The 15,155-nt window shown below is 42.0% G+C and overlaps 1 protein-coding gene across 2 annotated transcripts in view; it reads right to left on the bottom strand.

Annotated features, from left to right (window-relative positions):
• Positions 1 to 321: 321 nt before the first annotated feature.
• LOC131344614 (protein rapunzel-like) overlaps positions 322 to 15,155 on the bottom strand; it is a 47,188-nt gene continuing 32,354 nt past the window's right edge. The window contains exons 1-2 of one of the 2 annotated variants that reach the window (XM_058377046.1): positions 4,067 to 4,181; positions 322 to 3,225 (exon numbers count right to left, since the gene is read on the bottom strand). In XM_058377046.1, coding sequence (XP_058233029.1) covers positions 2,488 to 3,177 — 690 coding nt within the window. In that variant the 5' untranslated portion in view covers positions 3,178 to 3,225; positions 4,067 to 4,181 and the 3' untranslated portion in view covers positions 322 to 2,487. Of the gene's footprint in view, positions 3,226 to 4,066; positions 4,182 to 15,155 lie in introns of those variants that run through there. The other variant, XM_058377045.1, reaches the window with a different exon arrangement.

Below are 15,155 nucleotides of genomic sequence, written 5' to 3' on the forward strand. Positions count from 1 at the left end.
TAAACCTCATTGTGACACATTACAAAATCCAACTTTGTAAAGAGGAAATTCTGGTAGCGAAACAGTTTCTGGCAAAAAAGAAGAAAGAGGGAGTTATATCTGACATGGCCAGTGCTTACAAACTCCTTGAGCCCGACATGTTTCCTACCCTGAGCTTGGTTCTTCAAGCAGCGCTTACAATACCTGTCAGCGGTCATTTAGTGCATTGCACTGTCTACATACAGTATCTCACAAAAGTGAGTACACCCCTCATGTTTTTGTAAATATTTTATTATATCTTTTCATGTGACAACACTGAAGAAATGACACAATGCTCCAATGTAAAGTAGTGAGTGTACAGCCTGTATAACAGTGTAAATTTAGTGTAGTGTAAACACAGACATTAATGGCTGTGTGTTGAGTTATTTTGAGGGGACAGCAAATTTAACTATTGTTATTTAGAGTGTATATTTAACAGAAATGACAACACCACATCAAAATAACCCAAGATCATGCAGAGCTTTAATAACTCTAATAAAACAAAATGCAAATAATTTGTAAACAAATTGTGTTAATGCTTTGGCTAAATAACATTAAGAAATCAGTATTTGGTGGAATAACCCCGATTTGCATGTGTTTTGGCTCCATGCTCTCCACCAGTTTATCACATTGCTGTTGGGGAACTTTATACCACTCTTTTTGCGAAAAAGCAAACAGCTCAGCTTTGCTTGATGGTTTGTGACATTGATGACATTCCAGAGGTTTTCAATAGGGTTCAAATCTGGAGATTGTGCAGTGGTCTCTTATTTTTTTTCCAGAGCTGTATATATATTTGTATTTGTATATCCAATATCCTATATCTCACTGATTTAAATATATATATATATTTCTATTTTTCTTTAAATTTATCTTTCTCAACAGAGAACTGAACTGAGCTGGACATGGACACACACACAACCGAGATCTGATAACAGAGAAACTGAACTGTGCTGGACACGGACACACACACAACACACACACGCACAAAAACTGAGAACTGTGTTCCCAACGAGAACTGAACTGTGCTGGACACAGACACACACACACAACTGAAAACTGCACTCAACAGAGAACTATACTGTGCTGGACACACACAACTGAAAACTGCACTCAACAGAGAACTATACTGTGCTGGACACACACACACACACACACACAAATTGTCCTGTTTGCACGCATATGTCACTTTACGTTACACTTTACACTTGATATTGATCCTGTTTACATGTTAACTTTATTATTTGCATTCATTGTCAACACTCATCTTTTGCACAGAGTCGGTCTATATGTTGTTTGTCTGCACTGTCTTGTCTTGCTATCCTGTGCACTTCCTGTGCATTCTGTTGTATGTCTAGTTTTACTAAAGATTTCACCTTAAGTATAGTTTAGCTTTATCTCTACGTTTAGCTCTATGTTTGTTTGCGTCACTGTACTTTGTCTGTAGCACCTTCAGTCTAGGAGGAACATTGTTTCATTTCACTGTGTACCGCATCAGCTATATATGGTCCAAGTGACAACAAAGCTTCTTTGACTCTTTCTTTGACTCTGACACTTTCTCTGCTCAGTTGGAATGAAAACTTGCACCCACACCGGCCCTTTGTGGATCGGGTTTGACACCTATGACTTAAAGAAATGAATTCAGGAATGAAGTCCCGCCCAATATCATCGTAAGCCAGAGAGAGATGACATTGTGCGCAAAGAAAGAGCAATCATATAAAGGATGTTTTTTTAAAAAAACTTTTTTTTTTGCTTTTCGATATAAAATGGTGATTTCCCATATATTTGGAGACTTTTCAGGCACACTGTAGTTTGCTGCAGTGGTTTACTTATTTTCTCCAAAAATTGATAAAATATGGACTTTGGTTGCCATGCACAAACTTTTAAAAACTGTACTTCTGCAAAAATGAAAGCAATTTCCTAGAAATGTATCAGTCCAAATAATATCTCAAACTTTAAACATGCCCCAAGTCTTCCAGATATTAAGGATTCATCTTTATTGTGCAGTAAATTTTTATACTGCTGTGCTAAATGAAAGTTTGGATGAACTACATGCCATTTAGATCATTTAGAAGCAGTACAATCATTTTATTGCCATACAATCACTCTGGTGTTTATTGCATCCTGAGAGATCCAAAAATATCCACAAAAAAGACTTTTACAGTGACCATATTAATTATATGATTTAATCTAAGGTTCTGTGATTTAACACGTATGCTAAAGATAAAATGATGCAAGCTAATTGTCAACAAAATCTATTTATTTGTTGGAAAATAATCAAATAATCAATAACTCTGATCATAATACACAAGTATGTCTTCAGCTGTACTATATATATTTAACAATATGTATGACTTAAACAGTCATGAAAATGTTGTGTAATCTGCTTAAAGTGAATTAAAAGTGTAGTTTTAGGTGCTGATCAAATAAGGCATAGAAACAATACAGGATGAGAATTTGGCATCACTTCTTCTAATTACACTCAGCCAGGACTTCTTGCATCTTGGTCTGAATTTCCAAGACCTTTTGGCCCCATTCTTTCTGGAACTCCTCCTCATCATCCCCAGTGACTACATAGTAGGCCATCAGAGCTATGAGGCCGATGTAGAAGAGGTTGGTCAGATGAGCGCATTTTGCCTCCATAAACTTCTTGTTCCTTTCTCCATAAACTTTCTTGGACTCCTCTAGGTAATATTTCAGTAGTGGCCTCTCAAATGAACCCTGCTTTTCCATGATGGAGTTATAGTACATTAGCAAATTCTGAAAGCTGCCTTGAATTCTATAGATATTCTTGAAATCCTCTTTGTAAACCTCGTCGTTGTCAGGGTTCTTCCTGATGCTGTCTACCATGTTCTTGAAGGCTTTGTACTGGGTCTCGATGTTCTTTTCCAACTGACCGTAGTTTGCGTTGATCTCAGAGATGCGGGTCTGGTCCAGCAGCTGCTTGTTCTGCACAGAGATGCTCTCCAACTTGTCATGAATTTGCTGGAAGTCCTTCTCCAGCTTGTGGGTGTCATCTTCCACCAAGCCTTTCCTCACTGCACCAACCAGTTTGGTGACGATACCAAACAGAGGGTTGAAGGTTGAGGCAAAGGAGGACACTGACTCCAAGCAACCCAGCACTATGGCTGCAGTGTGTTTGATTTGCTCCTTGTCTTCCATTGATGCAGAGTGGTTGCTAGTTCAGCTAGCCTTTGGTTATGTGGGGTTCTGAAAAAAAGGGGGAAAGTTATTAAACACTGCAATCACTGCTTCCTGCCTTTGACACACAAAGACCTCCAGTCATACACTATCTACCTCATTTCTAGGAACTTTACTATAGAAATCCTCCTGGTAACTAGAGGAAGTAGTTTAAAGCCAAACACTGGGTGGAGTGTGTTTCACAATGGCTTCAGAAATCACTATTGTTTTTTTGGGTAATGTTTAATAATGTTTTATATTAAAAAAGTTGTGTCCATGTGACACAAAAATAATGGGATGCAGGAATAAGATTATTTTAATCTCATTGTGTTCATTATCCAGGTTATGGACAATCTGCATGTTAGATATCTGATTTAAGCAAAGACACTTCCTGTTTAAATCAGTTTCATCATCTCATCTGTACCATAAACATTTCACAATTCCTTAATATCACTGCTGTATGTGTAGTAGGTTGCTGACAAACGTTTTTAAACCACCAAAGGAGAATTATGTAACATTGAAAAAGTCTTGTTGTGGTTCCCAGCTAAAGATCTCAGCATAAAACGTTTGGGAAACCAAAATAGTTTTCATGAATAAGCTGGAATATTAGGTAAATGCTGTAGCTATTTAATAAAGGCTGCTGGAAGCAAGTTGTCTATTCACACAAGATACATTACATGTAAAAACCCAGATATACACAAAATATAGAGACTACATCACTGCCAATTATCAGGGTAACTGCTTAACTTAAAATAAAAATAACCCAAACACATGACCCTCAACCACATCAAGCAAAAAACATAAGTCTAAAATGGCATGAGGCATACAGCAACCAGGACAAAGGAAAATGGACCCAGGCTAAGTATCTTACCTGCTATATTTTTGTACCTGCTTCCTTCCTAATGGTCCTGCTGTGTGCAGCTACTATATCAACCACAGGCTGAAGATGAAGCGTCCTTACCACTGTGCTATATAGGCAGGCTAAGGGAGTGACTCATGTTCGAGAAATGCTCATTGGTTTTTGTTTTTTTTTTAAAGGGGGGGTGTTTTGGTGGCTTCCATCCCCGGCGTCTGAAAATAATGCCCTGAAGCTGTTTGCCTCAAATACAATGATGAAATTTTCTCAGCAGGTTTATCAGCCCACCCTGCTACAATTAAAAGTTAACAGTACAACTGTTAACAGAGTTTTTAATTACACTGTTTGCTTATGGCCTGTGTAAGGGCTCATCTCCATCATTCACTATGGCAATATATGTGATTTTGCTTAGCTTGTCATTTCTATGGAAGTAATGAATTAATAGCCACTCCCACAAATGCAGTGAATAGCACAGAAATTATTGATATATATATTCTGGTGGAGGAGGTGGGTGAGAGGAGGATGTTAGCCAAGCTGAGATCTATCATGAACAACACCCCTCACCCCCTGTATGGGACTGTGGAGATCCTGTGTAGTTCCTTCAGCAGCAGACTGCTACACCCCCAGTGCAGGAAGGAGTGCTACCGCAGGTCATTCATACCAGCGGCTGTCAGACTTTACAACATTGCATTACGGTGATGTTCAAATGTGCAATATTTTTATATTTTACAATTTTATATAATCTTACTTTCTTTTACTATTTTACAACAGCATTGTGGACGACCCCACACACCCCTCACACACACTCTTCACCCTCCTGCCATCTGGAAAGAGGTACCGGAGCATTCGGGCCCTCACAACCAGACTGTGTAACAGTTTCTTTCCTCAAGCCATCAGGCTCCTCAACACCCAGGACAGAACTGTTCTACACTCTCTCACACTCTCTCTCTCACACACACACACACACACACACACACACTCTCACTCAGGAATCAACTCTCTGTCTCTCTCACACACAGATACACACACTCTCTCTTGACTGTGTGAACACGCGCACACACAATTTATATTGTTCATTACTTATTGCACTACCTCAACCTGTCATCCGCTGCTATAGTTATATTTATGTTTATTTCTATTTGCACTACCTCAACCGCTGCTGTGTATTTTTGCACAATTTTTTTGCACAATACTTTTTTTTACATCATCTCACTTTATCTTATCTTATTTCACTTACATTCCATTACACATGTTCTTTTCTTTCTTTTTGGCGCTAAGTGTCCTGTGTTCTTTTGTGTTGTCTTTCTTGTATTTATTGTCTTGTGCACTGTCTTGTCTATGCTCTGTTTGCACCGAGCTGCACACTGTGCACTTTACGTGGCTAAGACAATCTTCTGTCCTAGCTCTGTGGTGTTGTTTTTATGTTGAACTTTGTTGTTGTATGTTTATGTAGCACCAGGTCCTGGAGAAACGTTGTTTCATTTCACTATGTACTGCGTCAGCTATACGTGGTTGAAATGACAATAAAGCTTCTTGAATCTTGAATCTTGTATTTGTTTGTATTGTGCAATATATTTTTTTTGTCTTTTTAAATTTATTTCTTTCTAGTTTTAGGCTAAATACTTGCACAGTAACTGTCTGTTGAACTGCTGTGACAATTGAATTTCCCCACTGTGGGATCAGGAGTTTTTTTAATTTTTATCTTATCTTATTATATTTTACCAAGTCTACTTATTCTGCATGACTGAATCTTTTTTTGTTTGCTTAAGCGTTTTTGAATAGCATGATTGATTAATTTTCAAGGGCATAATGTATTATAGTACAGTTAATTTTGATCTTGTAAACCATAAAGGTTATTGATCCTGCTAGACTAATGGTTCATCTGCACGCTGAGCTAAAAGCCACAACTCCAGAATTCCTGCATAAAAACCTAAGTGAATATATGCGGATGAACATTTCTTTCATTTTTTCGTTAGTTTCCTCTAATGCCCACACACATGTGATGGTGGCAGGTGAAGCAGAGTTCCAATATGGGTCCATATTGTGCATTACACATGCACCTTAAATAAACCCTGCAGAATCTCTCAATTTATTTACACTTCATCAGAAGATTTAGCATCATGGCATTCCCGTTAGTGTCCCCTTGTTGAAAAGGGTAAGAAAAGACCGCTGCTAAAAAAACCCTCAAATAATCCAAAACTTTATTTCTATAGCACATTTAAAACAACAACTGTTGACCAAAGTGCTTTCCAGGCAACATTAAAACACATAAATAATAAACAATCACAAAGTCAGTATAAACCTAAACACTCTAGCCAGTATTAAAAGCCAAACTAAAAACATAAGACTTCAAGCTCGACTTATAAGCATCTATAGAAGGAGCAGATTTAATGTGCATAGGAAGAGGGTCCCATAAGCGTTGAGCAGCCACCGAAAAAGCCCTATCACCCTTTGATCTTAGCCTTGTTTTAGGAACATGAAGAATCATCTGGCTAGATCTCATGTTTCTTGAATTTTGATGGGGTACTAGAAGATTGGAAATATATTTTGGTGCAATACCATGCAGTGCTTGAAAGCCATTAACAAAACCTTAAAGTCAATTCTAAATTTGACGGGCAACCAGTGTAATGTAATAAGAAGAAGGAGATGTGTTTTTCTGAGCCTAGCTAACCTAAAATTTCACCAAGTTTTCTAGATTTTTTTCCTAAATCCTGTCCCATATTATAACTTTTTATAATATCTTTATTAGCCAATAGTATCCCATAACATTCTCATTTCAAACACTTTTTATGTCACTAGTTTTATTTGTTTTCCAGATCACCTGCTTACAGCCGGTTACCCCATTAGCACGCTAACCTGTTAGCCCGGCTACCACAAGTTTGTTTACGTTTTTCACACCAATTATCTCTGTTGTACTACTGCTTTGTAACACTATGTCGGTTGTGGGTTTGCCTTTGAGTGCAGGTGAGGATTCTTTCGAGCTGCACTTGGTGGACTTGGAGCTGGAGGCCGTGGAGAAGCAGATTTGTGACCTACAGGTGAAGCAGGCCCAGCTGCGACAGCGGAAAGCCGTGCTGGAATCTTCCCTGTCCCAGGGAAATCCGCAGCGTGAAACAAACACTCCCACAACCTCAACTCTGCATGTTTCTCTGCCCAGGCCCAGCGCACCCAGGATGCAGCCCGCCCAGGTTTCGTTCACTCCAGCGCCAGGGTACCATGGAGGATGGATTCAGCAGCAGCGGAAGACACAAGCCAAGTCCCGGGCGAGGACCTCTCCCCCTCCGCTACCACCCATTTTCGAGATCTCGACCCTAGCACGGACGTGCCAGACGATGGAGTCTCCGATGATCACAGCGTCGCACACCGTCTCACAAAGGGGAGAAAAGTGGTGATCATCGGAGACTCCATCGTCCGGGCATGTCCGTGCTACCGCGGCTAAAGGTAAGGTGCGCACTCGCTGTTTTCCTGGTGCTCGTGTTGTTGATTTCACTACACAGGTACCCGCAATCCTGAACAAGAACATCGGAGCTGTGGTCCTCCATGTTGGCACGAACGACATCAGGCTGAGGCAGACGATCAGACAGAGATCCTAAAGAAGGACTTCAGGGCCTGGTGAGGATCATCGTGTCAGGACCACTTCCCGAAACCTGGCTTAGACCAAATGAATACATTGGTCTGAATGAGTCTACTCTGTCAGGATATTCATATAAGCATGAGCCCCATCAGACTATATCTTGCTCTGGCCACCATGTATAGACCCCGGGGGCCCTACACTGATTTTCTTAATGAGATTGCACATTTACTCTCAGGTCTTTTGATCAGTTTTGACAAAGTGTTAATTGTAGGAGACTTTAACATTGATGTAGACGATGCTAACGATGTGTTAGGACTCACATTTATAGATTTACTAAATTCCTTTGGGGTTAAACAAAACATTAATAGACCAACTCATCATTTTAATCATACACTAGACTTAGTTATATCACATGGGACTGATGTTACTGATATAGCCATTCTACCTCAAAGCGATGACATCACTGACCATCACCTCTTAGTGTACACTCTACCTGTAGAACATTCGACACGTCTCTCCACGTTATCAACTTGGTAGAACTATAACTCCAACCACTAAAGACAGATTTACAAGCAATCTGCCAGATCTGTCTCAACTTCTTACTAGACCCCTAAATGCAGATGCACTAGATGAAGTAACTAACAGCATAGGCACTATTTTCATCAGCACACTAGACATTGTTGCCCCCATCTGATTAAAAAAGGTGAGCATCAGAGCAAACTGATAGAAATAAACCAGAACAATCCCAGATTCTTATTTAGTACAGTGGCTAGACTAACAAAACATCAGATTTCTGAAGAGAGTATTTCAGCACAGTTTAGTAGTGAGGACTTTATGAATTTCTTGACTGAAAAAATTGATAATATTAGGAACAAAATATTGGATGTTCAACCTTTGACAGCATCCGGTGATCTAGACCAGCCTAAAGCTCCACATTTAAAGCTACAATGCTTTACCAGTATAGGGCAGGAAGAGCTATTTAAACTTATCACCACGGCTAAATCAATGTGTTTGTTAGATCCAATTCCAACTAGATTGCTGAAAGAAGTGATACATGCAGCTGGAGAGCCTCTTCTCAATATTATTAACTCCTCGGGTATATCTAGGTCATGTCCCAAAATCTCTCAAGTTATTAAGCCTCTTCTTAAGAAATCAAAACTAGACCCTAATGAAATATCAAATTACAGACTTACTTCAAACCCTCCGTTTATATAAAAAATACTAGAAAAAGTGGTGTCAGCTCAATTATGCTCCTTCCTACAGGAAAACAATATCCTTGAAGAATTTCAGTCAGGTTTTAGGCCCCATCATAGTACAGAAACTGCACTAGTTAAAATCACAAATGACTTGCTTTTAGCTTCGGACCAAGGCTGCATCTCAATTTTAGTCCTGCTTCTTCATCTAAGGCAGTACCCTTAATATCAACGTACTCCAAATGGCTCAATAAAATACCATGGTCAATGGTATCAAAAGCTGCTGTAAGATCAAGTAGAATGAGGATAACTATCTTTCCGGAATCAACTGCTAATAAAATATCATTAAAAAACTTTAAGAAGGGCAGTTTCTGTACTATGACAAGATATGAAGCCTGACTGAAACATGTCTATAACAGCATTTGCAATTAGATATGGACGTAGTTGAGATAAAACAATTTTCTCTAAAACTTTTGACAAAAAAGGTTATTTGGATATTGGTCAGTAATTATTTAAAACTGTACAATCTAAATTAGCCTTCTTCAAAAGCAGCTGCACTACTGCATGTTTAAAACAGGCTGGAACAACTCCACTAATTAAACTATTGTTGAAAAGAGATTGAATAGTGGTGCCTAAAAGATTAAACAAATTTAACACCAAACGAGGGGGGATAGGATCGCTGGTGTAGTATGATTTAAGATACGTTCCAACTGTACTAAGGAAATTGGTTCAAAACTAATAAAGGAATTTGAGGAATTTAAATGGAAACCATCAGTTTTTCAAGGAATAATCTGTGCCCAGAAATGATCAATTTTATTTACAATAAATTGTAAAACGTCCTCACACATCTTTTGATCACCCTCAACAGAATTAACAGGAGCAGTTAAAATCACTTTAATAATTGTTTTAAATAAAATATTAGGCTTCTTTGAATTATGATTAATAATATTTGAAAAATAATTTGCTTTTGCAGTCTTTACAGTAGACTGAAAACATGACAGGGCTTCTCTTAAAATCTCAAATGATACTTGCAGCCTATAATTCTTCCATCTTCGCTCGACCCTTCGACTGGCTTGTCTAGAAATATGAATTTTAATATTCATCTAAGGCTGGGGCTGAGTTTTTAATTCACAATACATTAAAGGTGCAATCTCATCTAAAATATCAGTGCAAACAGAATCCACACAATCCACAAAAACTCATCCACACTAACAGGGTTAAAAAACTCTAAATTGTGGTAACATATCGAAGCTAAAAAGGCCTATGAAAGCCTAGCAGATGTAGAAGTGTTTATAGAACAAGAGTAATGGCCAGCCCTTCTGTTGACAATATTTAACAAAGGAAGTACAGCATTGAAACAAACAAATAAATGATCAGATAAACAAACAACAACATTTGTGACAGAGAGACCCAAAGACGATACAAGATCAAGGGTATATCCACCCCTATGAGTAGCTCCAGTCACAAACAGAGTAAAATTAAAGGAATCAATCAGTTATAAAAAAAAAATCACTATAAAGTAACTATGCCAGACAAAATTTCAGAAAACTTCAATCAACCCTAAATAACTGCAGTTCAAAACTAGTATAATATCCAAACAGCAGTTGACAACATTTAAAAAGATTTTTATACACACCACCACCACCTATTGCAACACCTTTCCACATTTCTTACGGCCTTTCTTTCTCTGCTGGGAACATCGCCGCCGTAGCAGCTCCACGGAAGCCGAAAGTAAAAGCACTGGATGCGCAAAACCACATCGACCAGTGTCCCGAGATCCCAACGCCAACATGGATGTCCGAATGCTGATAAGGGTTTGGCGGTCATAGTGCAGCACAGAGTTGCCAAAAAGCTGAGATAGTTGAGTTGAATAGGTACACAAAACACATGGAAAAATAAGCATTCATGTCAGCTCCAAACAGAACAAACACAGAGATCCATCAAAGCCCTTCACTGTGGAGGCAGATGCCTCAGAAACAGACAGTCAGGCCCTCCCAGCAAATCAGAGACAAACCCAAACTCCACTTGGTGACACTGGTTGAAGGGAGCCTGACACCCATTCCCCATCTATACTGATCACAAGAATCTTAAGTAGATGAAGACTACCAAGAGTCTGAACTCCCGTCAAGCATACTGGACTGTATTCTTCATGTGCTTTCACCCTGTCTTACCACCCTGGCTCCAAGCACACCAAGGCTGATTCCTTGCCCCAGGTATACCTGACTCCCCTTTGTGAAGTTACAGGGGCCCTGACTTGGGACTCAGAGAGAAATTGGAAACCCCAGACAGAGCCCAGTAGGAAAGAAGCTTGTACCACCCTCCTTCTGAGACAAATTATTAGATAGGGACCCATACCCATACGGGTCACCATGGCACTGCACTGTGCCACTTCTTCCACTACCCACACCTCAATGACTATGAGCCAACTTAGTCTTTGAGCCTTCCGCACTGCTTCCCTTTTTCCCCTGAATAAGTAACCCCACCAATTCACCCACAACTGGTTTTTAAGAAGTGAACAGGTGTGGAAAAAGTTATCAAGTTATTCTGCCAAAGGAGCATAAATTGCTTCCTATAGTATTGTCTATATGTCAAACATGGTGTGGTGGTAGCTCAAGTGGTTAAGGCTGTGGGTCGTTGACCAGAACATCAGGTTTCAACCTCTAGCACTGACAAACTGCCACCGTTCAGCCCTTGAGCAAGCCCCCCCAATCCCCATCCAGGGGTGCTGCATCATGGCTGACCCCACACTCTGACCGCAACCCCCAAGGAAAAAAAGAAGAAAAGAATTTACTCTGCAGTAATGTATATGTGACAAATAAATACAACTTAATTTAACATTAGGGCATAGGGCATGTGTGTGTTGTCTGCAGAAGAGTACAAGGCAAAATAGCTAAGGAAAAATGGCAGACGTACCACACACAGACACACCACACAATTGTTGGGGTGGATTTTTTTGGTTCAATCCTGGCGTCTATGAGATATATTACAAAAGAAAGCAGACACCGCTTTCCTGATAGTGTTACACTGCCATGTGCTACAGCAGTTCAATAAGATGCAGTTGGCTGGCTTCATGTGACTTTGGGGGAGCAAATGATAGCATTTTGTCACTAGGCAGCCTGGGTCTGAACACCAGAGGGAGCCATCGCCCGAATATTAACCATCTCTGCCCACTTCTGGTACAGAGGTGTATTTAAGCAGCACGCCACCTTCACTCAGTTGCGAAGCATTGTTTCCGTTTAGTGTTACTTGCCAAGACTTGATTCAGTTCCTGTTTAGCTACTTCGTGTATGACCTTGCCTGTTTACTCTCTTTGCTACGAGTTTCGGATTTGCGTTTTTGACTAGTTTGCTGAGTGTTAGTTTTCTGGTATTTGACCCTTGCTTACGTTTACCTGTCTTCTGTTCTTCAATAAATCTGCTGATGGATTCTAATACACCGGCGCCTGACGAGTCCTTACAGAATGCTTCGCCTGAGATGAATCCAGCGGATATGCAAGCGGCGTTATGGCGACAGCGAGTCCTCATCCGAGCGTATCAAGAGGAAGTTGACTCTCTGAGAGCCGCCAATCAGCAACTCCAGCAACAGCCACAAGACCAAGCAGCCGCCGCTACGCCGGCACTCTATGTGCGCAGTGAACTTCCCCGTTTCGCCCTGCTGGAAAAGTTCGACGGATCTGCCGATCACTGCCGGGGATTTCTACGTCAATGTGACAACTACTTTGCTCATCAACCAGAGGTGTACGGCGACAAGAGAACCAGGTGCGCGTTTATCCCTGCTTACCGGTAGAGCGCTAGACTGGGCAGCAGCGGTTTGGGACTCCGATCCTCAAGTCAAAATGTCTGCGGATTATTTCGCGAACTTAATCAAGGAGGTATTCGAATACCCGGCTGGAGGCAAGGATGTTTCCGTACAGCTGCTGGAGTTGCGCCAGGGAATGGATACGGCAGCGGATTACGCCATTAAATTCCGCACGCTGGCCGCGCAGTCTGGATGGAATGCGATAGCTCTCATGTTCCGCGAAGGACTCAACCCGGAGTTACAAGCTGAGATGGCATGCCGTGACACCAACGTGACGCTGTCTCAATACATCTCCACAGCCATCCGCCTAGGCAACCTGTGCCGCCAACACCGACTCACAGCCACCGCCCCACGTGTCATGCCGCGCCGTATGATGGAGGCTCAACAACACACAGTGGATTTCTCTGAACCCATGCAACTGGGAAGGGCTCGAGTTACTGAGGAAGAGCAGGAACGACGCACCAGGCTCAACCTCTGCTTTTACTGCAGAAAACCAGGCCACAGAGTGTTCCGATGCCCAGAGAAGCCAGCCACATCACAGGTAGAGGCTATAGAACGATTTTCCAAGGTTTCTCTTCCTGTTTTCTTGCTTCTCGCTAATTCTCAGTTCTATGTCACAGCGCTAATTGACTCTGGTTCGGCAGTCAACCTCATGGACTGTAGTCTGGTGCGCGATCTCCACATGCCCACGGTCCCATGCATATCTCCACTCCGAGTGACCGCCATTAACGACCAACCCATCGGAGGAGGCCTCATCTCTCTTCAAACACAACCCATTGAGTTCCAACTCGGATTATTCCATCGTGAACAGTTATTGTTCTTTGTCATCTCTTCCCCATCCAACCCCATAGTCCTGGGCCTACCCTGGCTGCAGCGTCATGACCCTGTTATCTCCTGGAGGGACGGTGACATCCGTAGGTGGGCCCCTTTCTGTATAAAGAATTGTTTTCTGAAGCACACACCTCGACCATGCCTCGCTACGTCTGTTGAAAGCCCAGGTACATCTAACCTTAGTTCACTCCCTCAGGAATATTACGATCTGCGAGAGGTTTTCAGTAAGGAAAAGGCGACCAGGCTCCCACCGCACAGACCATGGGATTGCGCCATTGAGCTCCTCCCCAACACCACACCACCCAAGAGTCGAGTCTACCCCCTCTCCATTCCGGAAAAAAAGGCCATGGAGGACTACATCGAAGAGGCCCTCACGGCTGGATATATCCGACCCTCTACATCACCGGCTGCTGCAGGTTTCTTCTTTGTGGAGAAAAAGGACGGAGGTCTCCGGCCATGCATTGACTACCGAGGTTTGAACGCCATCACCGTGCCTTACCCCTATCCTCTCCCGTTAGTTCCAGCTGCCCTCGAACAGCTACAAGGAGCTAAAGTATTTACTAAGCTCGATCTGTGCAGCGCCTATAACCTGATCAGGATAAAGGAGGGAGATGAATGGAAGACTGCTTTTCACACGACAAATGGACACTGAGTATTTAGTCATGCCGTATGGACTTACCAATGCCCCCGCAGTTTTTCAATCCATGATTAACGAAATATTCAGAGACATGCTCCACAGTCACGTTATAGCTTACATCGACGACATACTGATTTACTCATCTGACCATGACCAACACATTTCTCACGTTCGAGCCGTCCTTCACCGTCTTGCAGACCACAACCTCTTTGTAAAACTGGAAAAGTGTGTATTCCACTGATCCTCCATAACGTTTCTGGGGTATGTGATTTCTCAAAAGGGAGTGGAAATGGACCAGTCCAAAGTGGCAGCTATCACATCTTGGCTGGAACCTACCAGTATTAAGGAGCTACAATGATTCCTGGGGTTTGCAAACTTTTACCGCCGTTTCATCCGGAATTATAGCACCATAGCCAGTCCTTTAACCTCGTTGCTGAAAGGAAACCCACGGAAATTAAGGTGGACTGACCAAGCCAGGACAGCCTTCAATAGGCTCAAGCAGAGCTTCTCCTCCGCCCCCATACTCCGACACCCACGACCTGACCTGCCTTTTACCGTGGAGGTGGATGCCTCTAACTGTGGAGTAGGGGCAGTACTTTCTCAACGCCAGCCAGAGTCGGGCAAACTGCACCCATGCGCCTTCATCTCCCGCAAACTCACACCAGCAGAGATGAATTATGATGTGGGCAACAAGGAACTGCTAGCCATGAAGTCTGCCCTAGAGGAGTGGAGACATTGGTTGGAGGGGGCTATTCACCCATTTCTCATTCTCACTGATCACCAGAACCTTGTGTATCTTCGTGAAGCTAAACGCCTGAACTCACGCCAAGCCAGGTGGGCACTATTCTTCTCACGATTCAAGTTCACAGTCAGCTATCGTCCGGGGTCCAAGAACGGTAAAGCTGACGCACTCTCCAGAATCCTTGAGGTCAGCGAGTCTCCCTCACACCCGGATAACATCCTCCCACCTTCTGTTCTAGTAGCCCCCATACGTTGGGATTTCATGAGGGAAATCGAACAGGCCTACACCTCAGAGGCACCACCCCCGAACTGTCCTCCTTCCAAGCGTTT

This window comes from Hemibagrus wyckioides, linkage group LG23 (assembly GCF_019097595.1).
Source record: "Hemibagrus wyckioides isolate EC202008001 linkage group LG23, SWU_Hwy_1.0, whole genome shotgun sequence".
Taxonomy (NCBI): Eukaryota; Metazoa; Chordata; class Actinopteri; order Siluriformes; family Bagridae; genus Hemibagrus; species Hemibagrus wyckioides.